The sequence below is a fragment of the Bos indicus genome, chromosome 20 (genome assembly GCF_029378745.1).
Source record: "Bos indicus isolate NIAB-ARS_2022 breed Sahiwal x Tharparkar chromosome 20, NIAB-ARS_B.indTharparkar_mat_pri_1.0, whole genome shotgun sequence".
Lineage (NCBI taxonomy): Eukaryota > Metazoa > Chordata > Mammalia > Artiodactyla > Bovidae > Bos > Bos indicus.
This window is the reverse complement of record NC_091779.1, coordinates 14,099,790-14,125,656: the sequence shown is the minus strand read 5'-3', so window position 1 is coordinate 14,125,656 and position 25,867 is coordinate 14,099,790. Positions and strand designations below refer to the sequence as shown.

Sequence of the window (25,867 nt, the reverse complement as noted above, 5' to 3'; positions counted from 1 at the left end):
TAACTTAATAAGTTTTTTAAGAAACCTATAAGGAACTTCACGTGGATCAAGTTATTTGAGCTAATTTTCTAGATGATGATATTAATCAACCTGTACTAAGATTAAATAGAAGTCATAATTAATATAATTAGTTTACACCAAATAAACTTTAAGTATACAAATTCTATAAGCACAGTAAAGGTGAGAATTCTGAGTTTTGTATTTTCTATTTTTATTCTTTTTTAACCTGAAGATGCCAAAACTGTAAAAGTTCTATTTCCACAGGCATAGAATTTTACTTCATTTCTTAAACTAGAAAAGTTAAATATTCAGAGGGAAACTAGTTTTTAATTTTTATTCTCAAGGGTTATATCCAATCTAGTGATTTTGTACTATTCTAAATATCAGTCATATTACTTTAGCCTAAACTATCCAGAGAAAGTAGATAAATTTGGCCTTCTTTTCACTAATTCAGGTGTGTTTAACCAGATTCAGAAAGGTGAAAGAAGTGAAACTATCACATTCCAAACATAAAATCTCGTATTGCTCATTCTTGCTTTTCACATTCCTTCTAAATAAAAGAAATATGTCTTTAAAACTATCTAGAAAGATGATATATTCCAGTGAGGCTTTAAAATTTTTCTTAAGAAACATTTATTCATCATTAAACATTTCTTTCTGTTAAGCCACTGAATTTTATTAATATTATAAATCAAACAATCTAACTTTGAAAATTTGTCAGAATTCTACAAAGTAAAATTCAAAATAAGTATACACACAGTATTTTAAAATAATTTTTTTAAACTAGACATATTTTAGGATGTAATTATGGTAGATCTTGTACCATAGCCAGCACTGGGTCTAGTCAGCATCTGGAATAAGATAATTCTAAGGAAATCCTAAGATTTTAAAGGATGTGATATTGGTGATTCAATATAGAGCATTCTTCCCAAATCAGAAAAGCTTAGAGTTGGAGCACAGTGTTATTAGAAGGCTTATCTTTCGCTGTGCAGGTGTGGGAATGCTAAAGTTTATTTCAGCCCAAATTCTAAATCAGAACCTGTCATCCCATACTATTCAAATTTCTAGAGCAATTGGAAAAGTTATTCTTTCTTCACTTCCTGTGTTTATAGTTTGGGACACAGTCAAAACATATTAAATTCTACTCTAAGAGAATGAAGATCTAAGGCTGCAAATGTCCTATTATATAGACAGTGCTTTAAAAGGACATGTAATAATTCTAATCTAGTCTTATGTTTACCATGCAAAAATATTAGGAATCAATGTCATGTATATGTAAGCCTAAATTCTGGACTGTGTCTCTAATTGGGTCTTGTAGAATCATTAAATTAATCTTTTGGCAATAAACCAAGTATATGAAATGTTCTTTGTGGTCACCATCAGAGCTTACAAGAGCTGGGTTTTGATTATCCTTAATATCCTGTTTAGTAACAATGCCAACACTACTATCAGAATTTTTATACTACAGATCTTTGTTTACTATCTCATCAAATATGGCATCCCTCCGAGTTCTATCCAAAGGGCTATTGCTGATGGCATGTCTAACGAAAACTCTTTTACTGCAAGTTATACTGACTGATTTGTAGTAGTGTGACCCATGGACATACAGTACCAGTGCACTGTCTGGGCTCATCAAATTTCCTCCTTTGGTTAATGCTACTGTCCCAGAGCACATCCATTCAAACCATATGGTTCTTATTCAGCCCTTGAATGGCTTATTCAGGCAAACATCCAATGGCTGTAATAGCGATGTCAGACCCCCCAGGACTCACGCAAAGATCAGTTTTTAATTTTTTGGCCATATTTCTTACTCCATCTGCTAAATGTGCATGGAACAGTTCCCATACTTACATGGAACATTTGTGGAACTGTGCCCCCGGGCAAAGATCCCGTATCTTTTGCAGCCAGAGTTTGACGAGATCATTGTGGATCCAGTACTCTGGATATGTCTATGCTATCACTTGAGCCATATTTCTCCCCTCCCCCAGACTTAAAAAAAAAAAAAAGATTTATTTAAAAAACTATGAGCAGCTTTGGTTTTATCCTGCTGGCTAGACAGGATATAGGTTCCTTCTTGTTCCTTCTGCTGAGAGTAGTTTTGAAATTCAGAATTAAGATCAGAGGTTGTGGATATACCATTCATGCTTCTGAGACACACAAACTCATGCTTACAGTCTGTGATGCTCATTACTACCAGTTAAGACAGTCTGGCAAATAATTTTCTGCCCACCACCATCTAAGGTTGGCACATAATGATGAAAAGTAATGATGATGTTCTCGTAACGTATATTAGCACCATTCCTCTGAGGAAGCCAAAAAAAAGCTCACCAAGATAGTATCTCATTTCATTCTCACTCTATCTCTATGAAATATGTAAAAATAGATTTGCTCTCACTTTAAAATGATTCATTATTTTGCCAATTCACTATTTTGCCAACTACCATATATATTTAGCTCAATGTTCTGTCCAGGGGCCTTTTTATTGTGATTCCAGAGATAACAAACTGTTACAAGTAAATAAATGAAAAATCCACTTATTAATAAAGGGTAAAACATATTGTTAAACCATTTCAGGCTCAGTGACTCAGCATTCCTATGACAGTGAAAATTTGCCTTTTATTCCACATCATTTCCCATTTGAAGGTAAAGTATAATTATAGGCAGTAGAGAGGGACAGTTTTCAACTTTGGAATCAGAAAGACCTGGGCTAGAATCTCAGCTTTACTATTCAATTGCTATGTAATCTTAGGCTTTCAAGTCTTTCTTTCTTCATCTGTAAAATGGAATTAAAACAGTACCCACTGTAGAAGATTTTTGTCAATAGTAAACAGAACAAATATGTGCTTGGCACACTGTAAGTATAAAACTATTCATTATCATTTATAATCATTATTACTGATAATGTCAACTATTTACAGATGGCACAAATACAGACTGGATACACAAAGCTGATCAGACCAACTGAAAACTTTGCTTTAATTTTGTTACTGTTTGCAAGGCTATTTTGGTTTGAATTAAATTCTGGGCTCTTATTTACTATCCAAATGTGTATGCATGCCCAGTCACTTCAGTCCTGTCCAACTCTGCAACCCTATGGACTGCAGCCTACCAGGCTGCTCTGTGCTCAGGAGCCATTCTCCAGGCAAGGATGCTAGAGTGGGTTGCTATGTCCTCCTCCAAGGGATCCTTCCAACCCAGGGATTTTGAACCTTTGTCTCTGTCTCCTGCACTGGCAGGTGGGTTCTTTACCTCTAGTGCCACCTGGGAAGCCCTAATACCCAAACAGGTATAGCTTTCAGAGGAAAATCTGCATTTGTTAATAGCACCATGCTTCTCTCTTAAGGAAAAAAGTAGCTTGAGAACAACAACAATAAAAATTCATAAACAGATAACAAGGCAAATGCAGTAAGTGAAAAATAAAATAAATTCAGCTCACATGAATAGTTCTTTGTACTTTTCTCCCTTAAAAATGTAAGTTGGAAAAAAATGTAAGTTGATCTAGCCTTCAAAGTTTTTTCATAAATTCAAAATTAATGATAAGGATATTTTGAGAGTCTTCTCCTAGCACTCTGTCCTTTCTAAGAGTTTTTATGTTTATTTGTTTTTTTTCATTCATTCATTGAAAAATATCCTAAGGCTATTCTATCTATAAAACTTCCATGACTTTGGAAGAACGGCTAAGATTTGTTTTACATATTAATTTGAGATGATGAAATCCAAAGTATTGACTTTACGAAACTGCACTCTAATGTTGTGAATATTAATGACCTCTTGGTAGGCAAAGTTTGCTAACACTTACAAGTTCTTAAATAGACTTTAACAGAGTGCAAGTTGTTGTGCCAAAGTCTGCTGGAAGCTGAGAAGATTCTAAGGAGAGGGTTAAGGAGGCAGGCAAGGGGTTCTTTTAACCTAAGCATTTCCATTGTTTTCAAATGTACATAACAGAATTATGTAGAATGCATTTGAACAAAGTATTTAACAATTAAAAAGTTGACAACCATTAGCCTAGATTAAGAAAGTGAATCTTTAGAAATCAAATACATTTTTGCCCCATTTTATTTACTTTCTCTTGCCTGTGCTTATTCTTACTTATGCTTAGAAATAATTATATTTCCCTTCTATTTGCTAATCTAAATTTAAATTCAATATTGTTAGCTTTGACATTATTTAGAACATTTTCTAAGTAGCCTTCAAAAATGTAATGCATATGTAAATGACATCTCTATCAATTATATGCACATAAGCTTTAAAATATGATATTTCAGACCCTGCTGTTAAGCACAAATTATGAGATATTAACTGTGTTTACCATAAAGATGACTGTGTTGGGTTTTCAGATAGCCACTACTTGTGATTTACCTAATTAGAGTGATCATATAATTTACAGATGCTTTCAGGAGAGCTCTTAAGTGTTTAAAAGAATGAGTTCTTCATGCTTTGGGTTAAAAATTAAAGTAAAATAAAAAGAGATATCAGGTCTAGTGATAGTATTATTACAGGCAAATAGAAAAAGTGAGCTGCTGGTGTAGATCACAAGAATAATAATCAATCAATGGCAAATAAAGAAACAGATTCTCACTGTGACTTTCCCTTTACTGTTGTGTTATTTCTTCTAAGTACAGATCGATATAAATTGCTACTTGTCATTGACAAGAATTGTTGGTTCCAGAATAAACCTAGACTGTTGTTTCAAGAATGTGGTTCCTAATATTTCTATTACATCTATGAAAAAACAGAAAGAATTTTTGGTAGTGTGTGAAGGTCTCTGTATTTTTATTGGCTACTTACAAAAGTTTCACAAAAAGATTCTTAATCTTTAAAAAATGACCCTATCAATTTATACACTTAGCATAATTTACCAACATTTTCAAACTCAGCATGGAAAAACCATCAACATGGCACTTGGACATGGGTCCTGAATGAAGCCATCAGCAAGGATTAATAAACTGTGACAGCTGCCCAAAAGCTTTCATTCTTTTCATTTAAACGTCAGATTGCAAGCTGAATTTCACTATAATCTTTGTTGAAACTAGCCCAACTAACATGGAAGAAGTCAGAACTGAGAACAGATGACAGTGTAGTTACTGTTGTAAACTCAGTCCATAGCAATAAATTTTAGAATCATATACATAGCAATTCCTAAAGAATTTCAAGAATAGCCTAAAATATTTTTATCTGTTTAAACAATTCCTAATAATTATGGTTTTTGAAAACTAGGACGATGATACTAAAAATTATTCAGCAATAATTTCTATGCTCAATAAATTATTCTTCTACTGTTAGATCTTTCATATTACAATTTAAAAATGACTCATTAGACTATAGTTATAAAATATATTTTAGGATCACATAATTTTCTTGGAAATTGTTGCAAAAAAAACATCCATATGACTAAATAGACTCTATTAAATAAGACTGCTGTTGGGCTTTTTTTGTGCCCATACAGCTCAAATGTATACATATAGAAAGATGAACTTGACTCAGAAAATACTCACTATACTTTCCTGAACAATGCATATTTACAGATATCAAGATAATTCATTAGGCTAGAAAATTACTATCTTCTCAAGCACATTTTAATTAGTACGCATGATTTTCTAGTGGCTGAATATCAAAACCAGAAATTTGTCAGTTTTGTCTACATGTTAAAAGCTAATGAATCTTTTGAGCTTACCCCCTTTTCAATATTCCCAGTTTGACAGAGTGTTCCCTCAGCTGCGGGAATACTGTTGGTGACACAGCGGTTGCTTTTGCTGAGACACCAGAGCTCTCTACACACTTCCTAGGAAAGAAGGCAAAAGCAAGTTGATCAGAAGTAGAGACTAAAATCATATCCACTTGTCCATAAAAAATACCCACAGTATATAAGCCATATTAAGCATTACTTGTCTCTTGCTGGTATTGAAGCATCAGAGATGAGGATTTTAGAGGAGGTCCTTTTGGAAGGTAGGTTACCCGTTTCACAGATTAATTTTTATTTTTATTATTTTTTTAATTTAATTTTATTTTTAAACTTTACATAATTGTATTAGTTTTGCCAAACATCAAAATGAATCCATCACAGGTATACATGTGCTCCCCCTCCTGAACCCTCCTCCCTCCTCCCTCCCCATACCATCCCTCCAGGTCGTCCCAGTGCACCAGCCCCAAGCATCCAGTATCGTTCATTGAACCTGGACTGGCATCTCGTTTCATACATGATATTTTACATGTTTCAATGCCATTCTCCCAAATCTTCCCACCCTCTCCCTCTCCCACAGAGTCCATAAGACTGTTCCATACATCAGCGTCACTTTTGCTGTCTCGTACACAGGGTTATTGTTATCATCTTTCTAAATTCCATATATATGCGTTATCCAGCAATCCCACTGCTGGGCATACATACTGAGGAAACCAGAAGGGAAAGAGACACGTGTACCCCAATGTTCATCGCAGCACTGTTTATAATAGCCAGGACATGGAAGCAACCTAGATGTCCATCAGCAGATGAATGGATAAGAAAGCTGTGGTACATATATACAATGGAGTATTACTCAGCCATTAAAAAGAATACATTTAAATCAGTTCTAATGAGGTGGATGAAACTGGAGCCTATTATACAGAGTGAAGTAAGCCAGAAGGAAAAATCACAGATTAATTTTTAATATTGTCTTCATAATTCTTTTTTCAATAGATAAAGTATATCTTTGTTTTTAAGTATATCTTCATTTTAATCAGACTTTTTAAAATAACTTACACAAATTCTATTACTAGAGAGTAGTGAGAAGGAAAGAATATGTGGAAAGGACACATATGTTTATGACTCCCCAAAACATACGATAGCACAAACTTTAGAACTAATAGAGTCGCCGAGTAGGTAATTTCCTAGACCTAATGAAATATTCTAATAAACAGTATTTTTTTTTAAAAGAGAGACTATGGGAATGTACAGGGAGTGATTTCTAAAATTATTATATCCCAAAAGAACAATCTAGCAATGTTATTTGCAGTTCATCAATGTAGCCCACTTTCATGGAAGGGAAATTTGGTTTTGAACAAATGCTGCTATTTATGTGCCATTTCCATAACTGATATATTTCAGATGTTATTTGGAGCTGTTCTGTCTTCTTGATTATGACTTCTCACTACCCCACTGCAGCACAGGAGAATTACATTTAACTGTAATGCTGGCAATTTAAAATATCTCATTTTGTTCACACATCCGAGGTGGCTCAGTGGGTAAAGAATCTGCCTGCAATGCAGGAGACATGGGAGCTACGGGTTCAATCCTTGGGCCAGGAAGATCTCCTGGAGAAGGGCATGGCAACCCACTCTAGTATTCTTGACTGCAGAATCCCATGGACAGAGGAGCCTGGAAGGCTACAGTCTATGGAGTTGCAAAGAGTCAGACACAACTAAAGTGGCTGAGCATGCATGCACATATTAATCTATCAGATTTTAAAATAAGCTGTCCAACATATACCAAAATAAAGTGTTTGAACAGAATGGCCAAAAAAGATTACTTTGGAGAAAATACTGCAAAATTTTAGGTATTTTTAATATATGCTCACCAACTAGCAGGAGGCAGTGTTCAAAAGCATCCCTAAGAAAAGAAATGCAAAAAAGGCAAAATGGTTGTCTAAGGAGGCCTTACAAATAACTGAGAAAAGAAGAGAAGTGAAAAGCAAAGGAGAAAGGGAAACATATACCCATCTGAATGCGGAGTTCCAGAGAACACTAAGGAGAGATAAGAAAGTGTTTTTAAGTGAATGATGCAAAGAAATAAAGGAATATAATAGAATGGGAAAGACTAGAGATCTCTTCAAGAAAATTAGAGAATACTAATGGAACAGTCCACGCAAAGATAGGAACAATAAAGGACAGAGACAGTATGGACCTAACAGAAATAGAAGATATTAAGAAGAGGGGGCAAGAATACACACAAGAACTATACCGAAAAGATATTAATGACCCAGAAAATCACGATGGTATGATCACTCACCTAGAGCTAGACATCCTGGAATGTGAAGTCAAGAGGGCCTTAGGAAGCATCATTACAAACAAAGCTAGTGGAGGTGATGCAATTCCAGCTGAGCTATTTTAAATCTAAAAGATGATGCTGTTGAAGTGCTACACTCAATATGCCATCAAATTTGGAAAACTCAGCAGTGGCCACAGGACTGGAAAAGGTCAGTTTTCATTCCAATTCCAAAGAAGAGCAACACCAAAGAATGTTCAAACTATTGCATAATTGCACTCATTTCACACACTAACAAAGTAATGCTCATAATCCTCCACACTAGGCTTCAAAATACGTGAACCAAGAACTTCCAGACATTCAAGATGGGTTTACAAAAGGCAGAGGAATCAGAGATCAAATTGCCAATATGTGTTGGATCACAGAAAAAGCTAGAGAATTCTAGAAAAACATCTACTTCTGTTTCATTGATTATGCTAAAGCCTTTGACTTTGTGGATCACAACAAACTGTGGAAAATTCTTAAAGAGATGGGAATACCAGACCACCTGACCTGCCTCCTGAGAAACCGGTATGCAGGTCAAGAAGCAATAGAACTGGACATGAACAATGGACTGGTTTCAAATTGGGAAAGGAGTATGTCAAGGCTATCTACTGTCACCCTACTAGTTTAACTTATATGCAGAGTAATCATGTGAAATGCCAAGTTGGATGAAGCACAAGCTGGATTCAAGATTGCCAGTAGAAACATCAATAACCTCAGATATGCAGATGACACCACCCATACGGCAGAAAGCAAAGAGGAACTAAAGAGCCTCTTGACGAAGATGAAAGAGGAGAGTGAAAAAGCTAGCTTAAAACTCAACATTCAAAACATGAAGATCATGGCATCTGGTCTCATCACTTCAAGGCAAAAAGATGGGGTAACAGTGGAAACAGCGGCGGACTTTATTTTCTTGGGCTCCAAAATCACTGTGGACGGTGACTGCAGCCATGAAATTAAAAGATGGTTGCTCCTTGGAAGAAAAGCTGGGATAAACCTAGATAGTGTATTAAAAGGCAAAGACATTAGTTTGCCTACAAAGATTCGTATAGTCAAAGCTATCGTTTTTCCAGCAGGCATGTACGGATGTGAGAGCTGGACAATAAAAAAGGGAGAGTGCCAAAGAATTGATACCTTTGAACTGTGGTGTTGGAGAAGACTCTTAAGAGTGCCTTGGACAGCCAGGAGATCAAACCAGTCAATCCAAAGGAATCAACCCTGAATATTAATTGGAATGGCTGATGCTGAATCTCCAACAGTTAGGCTACCTGATACATACAGCCAACTCATTGGAAAAGATCCTGATGCTGGGAAAGACTCAAGGCAGGAGGAGAACGGACAACAGAAGATCAGATGGTTGGATGGCATTTCTGAATCAACGGACACGAGTTTTAGCAAATTCCGGGAGATGGTGAAGGACAAGGAAGCCTAGCATGCTGCAATCCATGGAGTTGCAAAAGAGTCAGACACGACTGAGCAACTGAACAACAACAAACTAGCATCATTAGTGACATTAAAAGTTTTCAATTTAAACTGGAAACAATATCTATAATATATAAATTTGCAATAAGAACATATTAATCTGGCATGTACAGATACATTTATATGCAACATTCAATTCTATTGCTATTATTCCCCAACTGCTCTTTTATTCTCAAAGCATAAATGTACAAACTTATGCCACATATCACAAGAAAAAAAATTATAACTGTTTATGGTGATATATATTAACTATATTTATTGTCACGATAATTTTGCAATATGCACAAATATTGAATCATTATGTTGTACACCTGAAACTAATATTATGCTATTTGTCAACTGTATCTTAATTAAAACTTTTTAAAAATAATTTTTGCCACATAAACACAATTCAGAAATACAATAGTAACATAATGAATTCACTAGTTAATCACTGCTACAAACAGAGATGCCCCACAGAACACAGCAAAAAGGAAGGATTTTCCGGGGCCCCTCTTTAAGGTGTTTCACTCCACCAGGCAGAGAAAGAAACAAAATTTATATTAGACTTTTAAAATACTCTAAAAAATTCATCTATTATACCTAATTTATCTACTTTAAATCCCATGTGGAGAATTATTGAGCCAGAAGAAAGTTAAAACCCCAGAAAAGAAAAACATGTGCTGTGGATCATAATATAAAGATAAAACTTTCCTGTCCTACAATCCAACATATTACAAATTCCTCTTTCTTTCAAAGTTTCAGTTTCTGTTTAAAGAGAAAGCTATTTGTACTAATTTATTCTTCCTTTTCTACAGGAGATGGTTTTTTACTATATGTTCCTAAACATATTCTCCTAGTTTATTTAAAAGCAATAGGATTAATATTCTACACTCTTAAAATATTATATCATATATCAAAAATACTCATATTCAAAGATAAATATATTCACAAAAACAGAAAAGCATTGTTAGGATAATGATTGAGAAATTACTAACAATGTTGTAATTCTTGACCATACTCTCAATATTTTATTATTTTAATTAGGTGTAAGAGCTTCTCTGGTGGCTCAGACAGTAAAGAATCTTCCTGCAGTAAAGAATCTACTTGGATTCGATCCCTGGGTTGGGAAGATCCCTTGGAGAAGGGAATAGCTACCCACTGCAGTATTCTTGCTTGGAGAATTCCATGGATAGAGGAGTCTGGCAGGCTATAGTCCCTGGGATTACAAAGAGTCGGACACAACTGACTAACATTTTCATTAGGTCTAAATCTTACTTTAGACAGAAGAAAAGAAGCCTAAAGTTTCTTTAGACAGAACTATGCAAAGAAAATCCTATCATTGTAAAGGACAATATTCATAGTATCTATTAGGAAAACACACTATTTAGTCAAGTTATAGAAACTCTATTGATATTTTCCAAAAGTTTCTTGAAAACCTCTACCTTAAAATGGCAACTGCTTAAGATATTCTTTCCAAAAATGTAATCTCAAGATTCTACAATAGAGTCCTCTGATAAAGCACTCATATGCTTCAGGGAATAACACATTTTGAAAGTTTGATTCCCACTCTTAAAAAAAGAATTTATTATTTTAGTGGGCTCCTGGGAATTTGAATCTGCTAGGTATTAACTTCTCACATATTGCTGTTTAAAGTATGGGACAAGAAATCCACGTATGGGGAAACTCTCAAGATGTTAAACTAGTCTTGGAGGAGACTCTGCAGAGTTTTCAAATAGACTTCTCATCTAAAATATCAGCCTGAATAAGAAAGACTTTGAAATCCGAATTAAGAACACCAAGATAAAAAATACTGTCTTGGAAGACAAAAAAAAAAAAAAGGAAATTTTATTTCTTACTGAGAGAGCAAGAGGTACATTTTCTGGAAGAATTTGAGAACAAGTTCACACTTTGAGAAATACCCTTTTTTCTTTAAACTGAATCCTACACCATGGTTAATATATTTACATATGAATATCAGTTCCAATTGCATATGTATATCAATTGCTGAATAAGCAGCAAAAGGTAGGTCCCAACCTCTAATTAAATTAAATGAATACTGAAACATTTTTACTCTTGGAGAAATTGTATAACAATCATAGTAGGTGGGTTAATTTCCCTAAATACAATATATAAGGTGACAGAGTATAGAACACGGCTGGGTGACTGAACAATGAACAACATAGTACAGTAAGTGTGAGGCACTGATGACTGTTTTTTGATTACCCACCAGCCTAGCTTTAGAAGAACAGAGTTCTCTTTCACATATGCATTATTCTTCATAGGATAAGTTAAGATTTTTTTAAGATTAGTTTCACAACCTCTATGAACTAATAAATAATTGCCTATTTCTTACAGCAATCAATTCCCTTCAGTAAACCTATAATTCATTTGAGAAGGCTCTCTATGAGAAACTGGGGTCTTAATGTTTGCCCTTGAAATTAAAGGAGAGAAAAGTCCTCAACAATCTCCATTAAGGGAAATTTCTGTTATATTACACTGAAAATTGGAAATGATATTTCTAACCTCATAGGATCAACATTTAACCAGTTAGGAGAATTGCATGGTAAAACAAGTAACAGTTTATTTCCCATTCATTCAAGAATTTTGTTGAGCATCCACGATTAACCAGGTAATATAGTTAGTGTTATGAAAAAATAATACTATCACTTAGAATTTATGAGAAACAGAAGAAGGTAGGATAAAATTAGACATGTAACCCAACTGCCATGAATTGGTAATGCTCTGTGATAAAGTCTTTAATATTCTAGAAAGAAATTAGAAGAATGCTATCAATATGGTTAGATTTTTCACTAATTTTTAATTTTAATGAACTGTCCTTATTTATTAAATTTTACTGTTTTTACTTTCTAAGTTTCACAAAAGACTGTAAAATTTCTCAGTGCAAGGTATGTATGCTTATGGAAATCTTTATAAAAATGTTCCTACTAGGGAAATGTGAGAGTTAGCACCCCTATGTTGGTGTGTTAATTTTTGGAGAAAATTTTTCCTAACATCCAAAATCTAAGTTTGTGACCCCCCCTCATTAAGCAAATGTGTGTTTAGATATAGCTCTGTGTTTACCAATGCCTTTAATAACCAATTGTTTCTTACAGCCCACTACTACCTTCTGAATTCAACTTCTTTCTTCCAGCATACATTCTTTAGTAGTTAAAATAGCAAGTTGGAAGTGGTCAAATAGGAGATGGCAAGAGTGAACATCGACATTCTAGGAATCAGCAAACTAAGATCTACTGGAATGGGTGAAATTAACTCAGTTGATCATTATATCTACTACTGTGGGCAGGAATCTCTTAGAAGAAATGGAGTAGCCATTATAGACAACAAGAGTCTGAAATGCAGTACTTGGATGCAATATCAAAAATGACAGAATGATCTCTGTTCATTTCCAAGTTTGCAAACCATTCAATAGCACGGTAATCCAAATCTATGCCCCAACCAGTAATGCTGAAGAAGCTGAAATTGAACGGTTTTATGAAGACCTACAAGACCTTCTAGATATAACAGCCAAAAAATATGTCCTTTTCATTATAGGTATCTGCAATGAAAAAGTAGGAAGTCAAGAAACATTTGGAGTAATAGGCAAATTTGGCCTTAGAGTACAGAATGAAGCAGGGCAAATGCTAATAGAGTTCTGCCAAGAGAATGCACTGATCATAGCAAACACCCTCTTCCAACAACACAAGAGAAGACACTACACATGGACATCACCAGATGGACAATACTGAAATCAGATTGATTATATTCTTTGCACCCCAAGATGGAGAAGCTCTATACAGTCAGCAAAAACAAGACGAGGAGCTGACTGTGGCTCAGATCATGAATCCTTATTGCCAAATTCAGATTGAAATTGAAGAAAGTGGGGAAAACCACTAGATCATTCAGATATGACCTAAATCAAATCCTTTATGACTATACAGCAGAAGTGAGAAATAGGTTTAAGGGACTAGATCAAATTTACAGAGCACCTGATGAACCATGGACGGAGGTTCAGGACATTGTACAGGAGACAAGGATCAAGACCATCCCCAAGAAAAATAAATGCAAGAAAGCAAAATGGCTGAGGCGGCCCTACAAATAGCTGTGAAAAGAAGAGAAGCAAAAAGCAAAGGAGAAAAGGAAAGATATACCCATTTGAATGCAGAGTTCCAAAGAATAGCAAGGAGAGATAAGAAAGCATTCCTCAGCGATCAGTGCAAAAAATAGAGGAAAACAATAGAATGGGAAAGACTAGAGATCTCTTCAAGAAAATTAGAGATACCAAGGGAACATTTCATGCAAAGATGGGCTCGATAAAGGACAGAAATGGTATGGACCTAACAGAAGCAGAAGATATTAAGAAGAGGTGTCAAGAATACACAGAAGAACTGTACAAAAAACATCTTCACGACCACATAATCACAATGGTGTGATCACTCACCTAGAGCCATACATCCTGGAATGTGAGGTCAAGTGGGACTTAGGAAGCACCACTATGAACAAAGCTAGTGGAGGTGATGGAATTCCAGTTGAGCTCTTTCAAATCCTGAAAGATGATGCTGTGAAAGTGCTGCACTCAATATGCCAGCAAATTTGGAAAACTCAGCAGTGGCCACAGGACTGGAAAAGGTCAGTTTTCATTCCAATCCCAAAGAAGAGCAATGCCAAAGAATGCTCAAACTACCACACAATTGCACTCATCTCACATGCTAGTAAAGTAATGCTCAAAATTCTCCAAACCAGGCTTCAGCAATATGTGAACTGTGAACTTCCAGATGTTCAAGCTGGTTTTAGAAAAGGCAGAGGAACCAGAGATCAAATTGCCAACATCCGCTGGATCACTGAAAAAGCAAAAGAGTTCCAGAAAAACATCTCTTTCTGCTTTATTGACTATGCCAAAGCCTTTGACTGTGTGGATCATAATAAACTGTGGAAAATTCTGAAAGTGATGGGACTACCAGATCACCTGACCTGCCTCTTAACAAACCTGTATGCAGGTCAGGAAGCAACAGTTAGAACTGGACATGGAACAACAGACTGGTTCCAAATAGGAAAAGGAATATGTCAAGGCTGTATACTGTCACCCTGCTTATTTAATTTATATGCAGAGTACATCATGAGAAACGTTGGGGTGGAGGAAGCACAAGCTGGAATCAAGATTGCTGGGAGAAATATCAATAACCTCATATATGCAGATGACACCACCCTTATGGCAGAAAGTGAGGAAGAACTAAAGAACCTCTTGATGAAAGTGAAAGAGGAGAGTGAAAAAGTTGGCTTAAAGCTCAACATTCAGAAAACTAAGATCATGCATCCGGCCCCATCACTTCATGGCAAATAGATGGGGAAACAGTGGAAACAGTGGCTGACTTTATTTTTTTGGGGTTCCAAAATCACTGCAGATAGTGATTGCAGCCATGAAATTAAAAGACACTTACTCCTTGGAAGGAAAGTTATGACCAATCTAGACAGCATATTAAAAAGCAGAGATTCTCTTTGTCAACAAAGGTCTGTCTAGCCAAGGCTATGGTTTTGCCAGTGGTCATGTATGGATGTGAGAGTTGGACTATAAAGAAAGCTGAGTGCTGAAGAATTGATGCTTTTGAACTGTGGTGTTGGAGAAGACTCTTGAGAGTCCCTTGGACTGCAAGGAGATCCAACCAGTCCATTTAAAGGAGATCAGTCCTGGGTGTTCATTGGAAGGACTGATGCTGAAGCTGAAACTCCAATACTGTGGCCACCTGATGCGAAGAGCTGACTCATTGGAAAAGATCCTGATGCTGGGAAAGATTGAGGGCAGGAGAAGGCGATGACAGAAGATGAGATGGTTGGATGGCATCACTGACTCAATGGACATGGGTTTGGGTGGACTTCGGGAGTTGGTGATGGACAGCGAGGCCTGGCGTGCTGTGGTTCATGGGGTCGCAAAGAGTCAGACATGACTGAGTGACTGAAGTGAACCCGAAAATAGCAAGGGACTCATTCTTATTTGTCTGAAAATATCTTTTAGTTTCATTTCAAAAATAATATTTTAGTCAAATATAGAGTCCTAGGTGCTGCTTATCTTACTCCTGCATTTGAAGATATTAAGTTCATTGACACCTGGACTTTACAGAGGCTGATGAAAAATCACTTGTCAGTCTAATTGCTGCTTCTTTGTGATAGAGTCTTTCTAGTTGCTTTCAAGAGTTCTCTTTGTCTTTGCTTCAGAGCAGTTTCAACACTGTATGTGTTCTTTTTATTTATCTATGCTTTGAGGTTTTATATATTTCTTTGTTTCATAAAAATTACTAGTTTAGTCATTAAATCTTTTAATATACCTCTTCTCCATTCTTTCTCCTAGAACTTCCTATTCAACTTACATTGGACCTTCTTATTCTAACTCATGTCTCTTAATGTCTTTCCATATTTTCCACATCAGTTGATCTTTTGTAGGCTTAAAGTCTGTGGATTGTGATACTTCCTTTTTAGAGGTGTAGGTTTTTACCTCCAACAGAAATCAGAGTCATAAAAATTACTAAGTGTCTTCTGGATATAGTTTCTATCAATGTTTTAAAAATAAAACAAATGAATATATCTTCACAGATTCTTTACTTGCCCTAATGAGTTCATCATCTTAGTTTTGGAAATCAAGCTACCACGTTATCTATGTCCAGTAAAGAGGCCATTCTATAGGAATTTCAAATGTTTCTAAGAATCTAACATTACTGCTACAGATTTTTCTCTTTGTAAGAAACTTGCCTGATTGTTTCACACCATTAATGCACTTAGAAACAATCTAAGTGAAGAAACAAGATTTATGCATTATACTGGCATCATCCCACAATATATCAATTTTACCTGTGCCTCTCCTCATTGGAGAAGTACATGCTGAAGCTAAAAAAATGATATTTAGTTATATTTTGTTAGTTTTGTGTGCATGCATGTTAAGTCGCTTCAGTCGTGTCTGATTCTTTACAACACTATGAATCACAGCCAGCCAGGCGACTCTGTCCATGGGATTCTCCAGGCAAGTATACTGGAGTGGGTTCTCATGTCCTCCTCCAAGGGATCTTCCTGACCCAGGGATCAAATCACATCTCAAATTGCATCTACTGCATTGGCAGGCGGGTTGTTTAGCAACCTGAGAAGCCCTTTGTTAGTTTTACTTATCTACTATTTTATGTTTCTGTACCTGAAGGAGTGATTGTTTACTCTAAATAATGTTTTTGAAACATGACTTAAAAAAAAGTTACATACAGGATTGGAGATAAAATATGCATGTTGACTTAGAAATCAGTTCAACTAATGGATAAAAGGTAGAAGGTACACAGGAAATTTGTTAAAAGAGTAGATCCTAAGGAACTTTCCTGGTGGTTAAGAATTCAATTTCCAATACAGGGGGTACAGATTTGATCCTTGGTGGAGAAGCTAAGATCCCACATGCCTCATGGGCCCCAAAAGCAGAACATAAACAACAGAAGCAATACTGTTACAAAGTCCATAAAGACTTTAAAAATGGTCCACATTTAAAAAAAAAACTTAAAAAAAAGAGTAGATTCTAAAAGTTCTCATCACAAGGGAACAATTTTTTTTCTTTTCATTTTATCTATAGGAGATGATTATTTTAGCCACTAAGTTGTGTCTAATTCTTTTGTGACCACATGTACTAGAGCCTGCCAGGCTCCTCTGTCCATGGGATTTCCCAGGCAAGAAAACTGGAATGGGTTGTCATTTCATTCTCCAGGGGATTTTCCAAACCAGGGGTCAAGCCCATGTCTCCTGCATTGGCTGGAGGATTCTTTACCAGTGAGCCATCTGGGAAGCCCATATGAGATGATGCGTGCATGCATACTCAAGTCATTTCAGTCACGTCTAAATCTTTGCAACCCTGTAGACTGTAGCCCACTGGGCTCCTCTGTCCATGGGATTCTCCAGGCAAGAATACTGGAGTGGCTTGCCATGCCCTCCTCCAGGGTATCTTCTTGACAAAGGAATCGAACCTACATCTCCTCAGTCTTCTGCATTGCAGATTCTTTAATGCTGAGTCACCGGGGACACCCATATGAGATGATAGATGCTAGCTAAAACATACTATAGTCATTATTTCACGACATATGTAAATTAAATCATCATGCTGTACACTGTAAACTTATACAGTGATCTATGCCAATTATGTTTCAATAAAACTGGGAAAAAAGATTTTTTAAAAAACCTGGGGACTATGCAGATCTGTTTAATGTACAGAAAAATCTTCGAAAAGTCAGACCTGAACAATCATAATTTCCTAATCATTGGAGATACTGCAGAATACACTAAATAACTTCTTAGCAGCAATGTTGTAGGCATGAAAAAAGAAACTAATTACTTTCTCACGGTATACTGGCAACTACTGTGCTAGGCATCTTCATATCTGTATCTCATTTCATCATGACAATCTATTAGAAAGTGTGAGAAACATAAGCTCAGAAAGACTTAGCAATTGCTTCAATTCTACCTAAACCTAGATTTCAATCAGTTGTCTAATATCAATGCCTAAAACATCTCCACACAATTAAGCTACTTTTCAGTTTCTTTTAAGTGTATCAAAACTGAATAAAGTCACTGGTCAATTAAGGCTGATTAGTAAAGGTTTACTTACAACAACAACATCATACAAAACCCCACTCAATATTCATAATGTCCTTTATTGACATAATCATAATCCTATACTTTATCTGTATTTTAAAGGAAGATACCTCAACTTAATATTAATCAGCCTCCAATTAAAATAAATAAATTTATATTAAAAATATTACGTACTAATTCATAATATATTCATTCAATACATGAGCTTGAGAGCTTCCCTGGTGGCTCAGATGGTAAAGAATTTGCCTGCAATGTGGGAGATATGGGCTCAATTCCTGGGTTGGGAAGACACCCCTGGAGAAGAGAAGGGCAACCCACTCCAGTATTCTTGCCTGGAGAATCTCATGGACCAGAGCTTGGTAGACTACAGTCCATAGATAGGGTCGCACAGAGTTGGACACAATTGAGTGACTAACCCATTCACTTTCAAAGCATGAGCTTAGGCATCAACTTATACATTAGAATGTAACATCATCATGTACATTAGAGTGTACATCTCTAATGTAATTAAAGATACTGTTAAAATACTCTTCAAAACTTATCTAAAATTTTAATATCAACTCCAAGATTTCTATTCCATTTGATTTTTCAAATGAAGGAAGTTTGCAAATATTAATAACAATAAAAATATTAGCAAGTATAAATCATAATTAAAAATACATAGAGTAGAGTTTTAAAGTAATCATCTAATGAAAAATAATTTAGCTGATATCAAGAAAATAACTTTGTAAAGGACTGAACTTGGGCTCCTTTGATCAGAATAGAATAATTGGTTTTTTTTATAGTCAAAGACATTAGGATTAGCTTTCTTAGTGTTTCCATCCTTTTCAAGTAACTATAGCTGTTAAATGATGCTAAAAAAAAGGGGGGAAGAAAGGCTCTTTGATTTACCTGAGAAAATTAAAATTAGCAGCTGACATGGGGGAAAGTGAAAGTGAAGTCACTCAGTCATGCCCAACTCTTTGTGACCCTGTGGATTGTAGCCCATGGAATTTTCCAGGCAAGAGTACTGACGTAGGTTGCCATTTCCTTCTCCAACAGGGGAAAGGGATATTATAAAAACACAATACCATTTCATAATTATTATATCATTAAGAAATTAAAACAGTATAAGAAGAGAAAATAACCTTTTTACTGCTAGATGGTTTTTGTTTTTAATTTCTTAAACAACTCTAAAGATCAATTAAGAGACATACACAAATTTTCTGCCCTTGTGAAATCCTAAGGGTATAACATCTTGGGTCCCTGGTTCTGGATATGAAACATTCTCTTTGTCCTCATTATCCTATTGGTAACATTTCTCAACAGCTGTTTGCAATAACGGATCCTAATGGCCAAGGGGGAAAGCATACCACTAAAGAGGTCAAGAAGGAGCATCGCTGATTAGAAAGGTTACTTATCATTGTATCACCCAAAGGAAAATTGAAAACCAACATATGGTGACCCTGTGGCCTGGCTCCAGGTGTTTAGTAGCCATTTGAAGAAAGAGAATAATGCACCCGTATTTCAGCTTTAAATAGATTAATCCTGTTATGTGTGTAATTTAAGTGCAAGAGATCCTAAAAAGGTTAAAAAAAAAGCCATATATGTATATATATATATAGTTATATGTGTATTATATATATATATATACATTAAACACACACACATACATATAAACAAAAAACTAGCCTAGAAATTTGGATTAAATAACTATCAATCTAAAGGGATTAAAAATTATTAAATGGTTTAAAAAATACTTCTAAGAAGCAAGTGAAAAGTGTTAGTCGCTCAGTTGTGTATGACTCTTTGAGACCCCATGGACTGTAGCCTGCCACAGTCCCCTGTCCATGGGATTCTCCAGGCAAGAATACTGGAGTGGGTTGCCATTTCCTTTTCCAGGGGATCTTCTCAACCCAGGGATCAAACCTGGGTCTCCTGCATCACAGGCTGATTCTTTAGGAAGCCCAGAGTAGAAACTACTGATCTCCAAGAATACAAATGATTATAAACCTATGATTTTTGGCTTGAAATTTGAGTAAAAATAAAAATTAAATCAACTTCTTGTCAAGTATATGCCTGATAAGTACATATGTTTGTACTCCAAAAGAATATTGAGGTGTTAAAACAATTCCATGTCTTTTATTCCCTAAGCCCATATCAAACCATATTGTAGAATATTTATGTCACCTTAAAATCCTCAAGGAAAGTGATTCTACAATTTCCCTCAGTACAAAATTCCAGTATTTAATAACTTGAAATTCTTCCTACTACCTAATCAACAACCTTCCAGCTATAAAAATTAAGGCAACTGTGCTTTTTTATGCTCTTGGTGGGGAAGGAGAACAATTTGTTACCAGCAATCAAACTATAATAAATGCTCCAAAGCCTGAAAGTGATTTTGAAGCCAACATTTAGCTTTCTTTTTTACAGGCTACTCAAACTCAATTTCTTTAAACTTCCCTTATATGTACTTCTAAGTATTTCACTATTATCCTCTCAAGTTATCTGAATCTCTTTAAAAAATTATGGAGGTAGTCAAAAGTACCCAAAAAAGACTAATAAAGTATTTTTAGTTAAATGATTCTCAATGAGAAAGCAAAAATGACTTGAACCTTAGCTAACTCAGAGTGATAAAATAATAAACAAAAGAGAGTAACATGAAAACATTAAAAAGTGAGTCTAAGAGACAAAATAGGTCAGTTTTAAGTATACTCCATGGGGATAATACCTTGATTAAATAACTCTAATATCTTATCTCTAGCAGGTTACCCTTACTACAAAGAGCTATATTTCAGGCAGACACAGCGTGATGGAAGGCTTCTTAAAGACATTAATTACTACAATACTGTAAAGTAATTAGCCTCCAATTAAAAGAAATAATTAAAAATATAAAGACATTAACATGTTGATAAAAATAATTTATACTGTCCTATATTAAATTATATTTATTTCCTAAGATAATGTGCTTTCGAAATTTCGTGATCCTCTGCACATCAATAAGTTCTCCTGTTCTCATTCATTAAAAATCTTTTGTTTTCTATTGCTCTTAAGACAAAAACCTAGAATTCTTAACAAAGCCTGTAAGTCTGATTTGTATCCTATTCTTTTCTTGCCTCATGTACATGATGGCTGCTTTGAGAGCATCAGTCGCACTGGCCTTCTCTCAGCTCTTCAAATACACAGCCTCAGGGTCTTCACAAGAGTCTTCTCTCCTCTCTTTACCAGATAATTCTTCTCACTTATTTATTTACCAAATATTTTCTGAGCTCCTATTATGAGGCAGACGTGCTATTCACTTTATAAACAGCCATCAGCAAACAGGCAGGCAGAAGCAAAATGAACAAAATATACAGTATGTTAGAAAGTATCAGTAACAAATAATAAGAAAAAAAAGTCAGGGAAAATTACATGACGTGTGTTTGTGTATGTATATGTGTGTGTGCAGTTTCAGATAAGGTTGTTAGGACAGGCCTTACTTAGAAGATTACATTTAACTAGCTAACAGGTAATCAAATAAGTAAAATGATTATGGACTGTGGTAAGTGCTGCTGCTGCTGCTGCTAAGTCGCTTCAGTCGTGTCCGATTCTGTGTGACCCCATAGACGGCAGCCCACCAGGCTCCCCCGTCCCTGGGATTCTCCAGGCAAGAACACTGGAGTGGGTTGCCATTTCCTTCTCCAATGCATGAAAGGGAGAAGTGAAAGTGAAGTCGCTCAGTCGTGTCCGACTCTTAGAGACCCCATGGACTGCAGCCTACCAGGCTCCTCCGTCCATGGGATTTTCCAAGCAAGAGTACTGGAGTGGGGTGCCATTGCCTTCTCCGTGGTAAGTGCTATGAAGGAAATAAAAAGCACAATTTCCTTTATGCTTTAACTGGGAGCATAAATGTAAGTAACTGGGAGAAGACTGCATATAGATGGATCAGACTGAAGGCCTGTCTGCAGAGAAACTGCATGTGAGCTGAGATTGAAGGATGAAATTTAGTCAAAATGTGATGCTTAGAGTATGTTAACATACTCCCCAAAGTACAGATGGCTCAGATTCTCCTAAAGTACCACTAACATATCAGTTATATAGGATGGTATCATAGATGACATAGATATTCATAGAGGAAAGGGAAATATGTATTGAATGTCTACCGTGTGAAAGGTAAATGAAAAGTATCTTGTCATACTCTAGCTTTTTGAAATCTTCAAGGACAAATTAGCTGATGTTCACTGTAAAAAGTGGCTGAGTAAAATCTCTTGGTGATCAATGAACATTTAGGTTGCTTCCACGTCTGAGCTATTTTGAAAAATGTTGCAATAAATATGAGAGAACATACCTTCTTATAGATCCTGATTTCAGTTCCTCTGGATATATACCCAGGAGTAGGATTCCTAGATCATATGGCAGTCTTATTTATAATTGTTTGAGAAAGCTCCATATTGTTTTCCACAGTGGCTGAACAAATTTACATTCTCACCGTGTATAAAAACAATATGGAAAATGATTGTATTTAATGAGATAAATGCAGAGCACCTCTTTAAATTTTATACAGAAAAAAAAAAAAGAATTCTCTTTTTTCCACATTTTTGTGAACACTAATTATCATTTTTTTAATAATAACCATCCTAACAGGTGTAAGGTGATATCTCATTGCTCTTTTGATTTGCATTTTCCTGATGATTAGTGAGGATTAGCACCCTTTCATATAATTGTTCATTTGTATGTCTTTTTTTGAGAAATGTCTATTTAGTTCCTTTGTTGATTTTTAAACCAGATCATTTGCTTTTTTTGCTAAAACTATAAGAGTTCCTTATATACTGTGGACATTATACGTTCATCAGATATATGGTTTGCAAATAATTTCTGCACATTCCATAAACTGGCTTTTCATTTTGTTGACTGGTTTGCTGTACGGAGCCTTTAATTTTGATGTACTCCCACTCATCTATAGTTACTTTTGTTGCCTGTACTTTTCATATCAAGAAACCACTGCCAAGAACAGATCAAGAAGCTTTTCTCCTATATGTTCTTCTAGGAATTTTATAGTTTCCAGTCTTACATTTCAGTCTTTAATCCACTTTGAGTTAATTTTTGCAATATGGTGTACGCTAAGGGTGCAGTTTTATTCTTCTGAATGTGGTTGTTCAGTTTTTCCAGAGCATTTTATTGAAGAGACTGTCCTTTCTCCTGACTCAGCTCCACCCATCAACAGAAAATTGGATTAAAGATTTACTAAGCATGGCCCCCCCCATCAGAACAAGACCCAGTTTCTCCCTCAGTCAGTCTCTCCCATCAGGAAGCTTCCATAAACCTCTTATTCTTCTCCATTAGAGGGCAGACAGTCTGAAAACCACAATCACAGAAAACTAATGATCTAATCAGATGGACCACATTGTTGTCTAACTCAATGAAACTATGAGCCATGTCATGTAGGGTCATGGTGGAGAGTTCTGACAAAATGTGGTCCACTGGAGAAGGGAATGGCAAACCACTTCAGTATTCTTGCCTTGAAATCCCATGAACAATATGAAAAGACAAAAGTTAGGACACTGAAAAATGAACTCTCCAGGCTGGTAGGTGCCCAATATGGTACTGGAGATCAGTGGAGAAATAACTCCAGAAAGAATGAAGAGACAGAGCCAAAGCAAAAACAACATCCAGTTGTGGATGTGACTGGTGATGGAAGCAAGATCCAATGCTGTAAAGAGCAATACTGCTTAGGAACCTGGACTGTTACATCCATGAATCAAGGCAAATTGGAAGTAGGTCAAATAGGAGACGGCAAGAGTAAACATCAACATTTTAGGAATCCGCGAACTAAAATGGACTGGAAAGGATGAATTTAACTCAGATGACCATTATATCTACTACTGTGGGCAGGAATCCCTTAGAAGGAATAGAGTAGCCATCATGGTCAACAAAAGAGTCTGAATTGCAGTACTTGGATGCAATCTCAAAAGCAACAGAATGATCTCTGTTCGTTTCCAAGGCAAACCATTCAATATCACAGTAATCCAAGTCTATGCCCTGACTAGTAATGCTGAAGAAGCTGAAATTGAATGGTTCTACAAAGACCTACAAGACTTTCTAGAATTAACACCCAAAAAATATGTCCTTTTCATTACAGGGGACTGCAATGAAAAAGTAGGAAGTCAAGAAACACATGGAGTAACAGGCAAATTTGGCCTTGGAGTACAGAATGAAGCAGGGCAAAGGCTAATAGAGTTTTGCCAAAAGAACGCACTGGTCATAGCAAACATCCTCTTCTAACAACACAAGAGAAGACTCTACAAATGGACATCAATCGATGGTCAACACCGAAATCAGATTGATTATATTCTTTGCAGCCAAATATGGAGAAGCTCTATACAGTCAGCCAAAACAAGACCGGCAGCTGATTGTGGCTCAGATCATGAACTCCTTATTGCCAAATTCAGACTGAAACTGAAGAAAGTAGGCGAAACCATTAGACCATTCAGGTATGACCTAAATCAAATCCCTTATGATTATGCAGTGGAAGGGAGAAATAGATTTAAGGAACTAGTTCTGATAGAGTGCCTGATGAACTATGGACGGAGGTTGGGACATGGTACAGGAGACAGGGATCAAGACCATCTCTAAGAAAAAGAAATGCAAGAAAGCAAAATGGCTGTCTGAGGAGGCCTTACAAATAGCTGTGAAAAGAAGAGAAGCAAAAAGCAAAGGAGAAAAGGAAAGATATACCCATTTGAATGCAGAGTTCCAAAGAATAGCAAGGAGAGATAAGAAAGCCTTCCTCAGAGATCAGTGCAAAGAAATAGAGGGAAACAATAGAACAGAACAGACTAGAGATCTCGTAAAGAAAATTAGAGATATCAAGGGGACTTTTCATGCAAAGATGGACTCAATAAAGGACAGAAATGGTATGGACCTAACAGAAGCAGAAGATATTAAGAACAGGTGGCAAGAATACACAGAAGAACTGTACAACAAAGATCTTCATGACCCCAATAATCACAATGGTGTGATCACTGACCTAGAGCCAGACATCCTGGAATGTGAAGTCAAGTGGGCCTTAGGAAGCATCACTATGAACAAAGCTAGTGGAGGCGATGCAATTCCAGTTGAACTATTTCAAATTCTGAAAGATGATGCTGCATTTGTTGATGATGCTACATCCGTGACAATATACAAGGCACTCTGCTTATTTAAATTATATGCAGAGTATATTATGAGAAACGCTGGGCTAGATGAAGCACAAGTTGGAGTCAAGATTGCCGGGAGAAATATCAATAACCTCTGATATGCAGATGACACCACCCTTATGGCAGAAATTGAAGAAGAACTTAATAGCCTCTTGATGAAAGTGAAAGAGGAGAGAGAAGAAGTTGGCTTAAAACTCAACATTCAGAAAACTAAGATCATGGCATCTCATCCCATCACTTTGTGGCAAATAGATGGGGAAATAGTGGAAGATTTTATTTTGGGGGGGCTCCAAAATCATTGCAGATGGTGACTGCAGCCATGAAATTAAAAGCTTACTCCTTGGAAGAAAAGTTATGAACAACCTAGACAGCATATTCAAAAGCAGAGACATTACTTTGCCAACAAAGGTCCGTCTAGTCAAGGCTATGGTTTTTCTAGTAGACATGTATGGATTGAGAGTTGGACTATAAAGAAACCTGAGCACCGAAGAATTGATGCTTTTGAACTGTACTGTTGGAGAAGACCCTTAAAAGTCCCTTGGACTGCAAGGAGATCCAATTAGCCCATCCTAAAGGAAATCAGTCCTGAATATTCATTGGAAGGACTGATGTTGAAGCTGAAACTCCAATACTTTGGCCACCTGAT

General features: G+C 36.0%; 1 protein-coding gene across 4 annotated transcripts in view; it reads right to left on the bottom strand.

The window, feature by feature from the left end:
* ADAMTS6 (ADAM metallopeptidase with thrombospondin type 1 motif 6) overlaps positions 1-25,867 on the bottom strand; it is a 302,396-nt gene that overhangs the window by 134,475 nt on the left and 142,054 nt on the right. For all 4 annotated transcript variants that reach the window (XR_011562416.1, XR_011562415.1, XR_011562417.1 and 1 more), the window contains exon 11: positions 5,675-5,782. Coding sequence is in view for 1 of the 4 variants with exons in the window: in XM_070774612.1 (XP_070630713.1) it covers positions 5,675-5,782 (108 nt within the window). In the remaining 3 variants the exon portion in view is untranslated. The remainder of the gene's footprint in view (positions 1-5,674; positions 5,783-25,867) is intronic.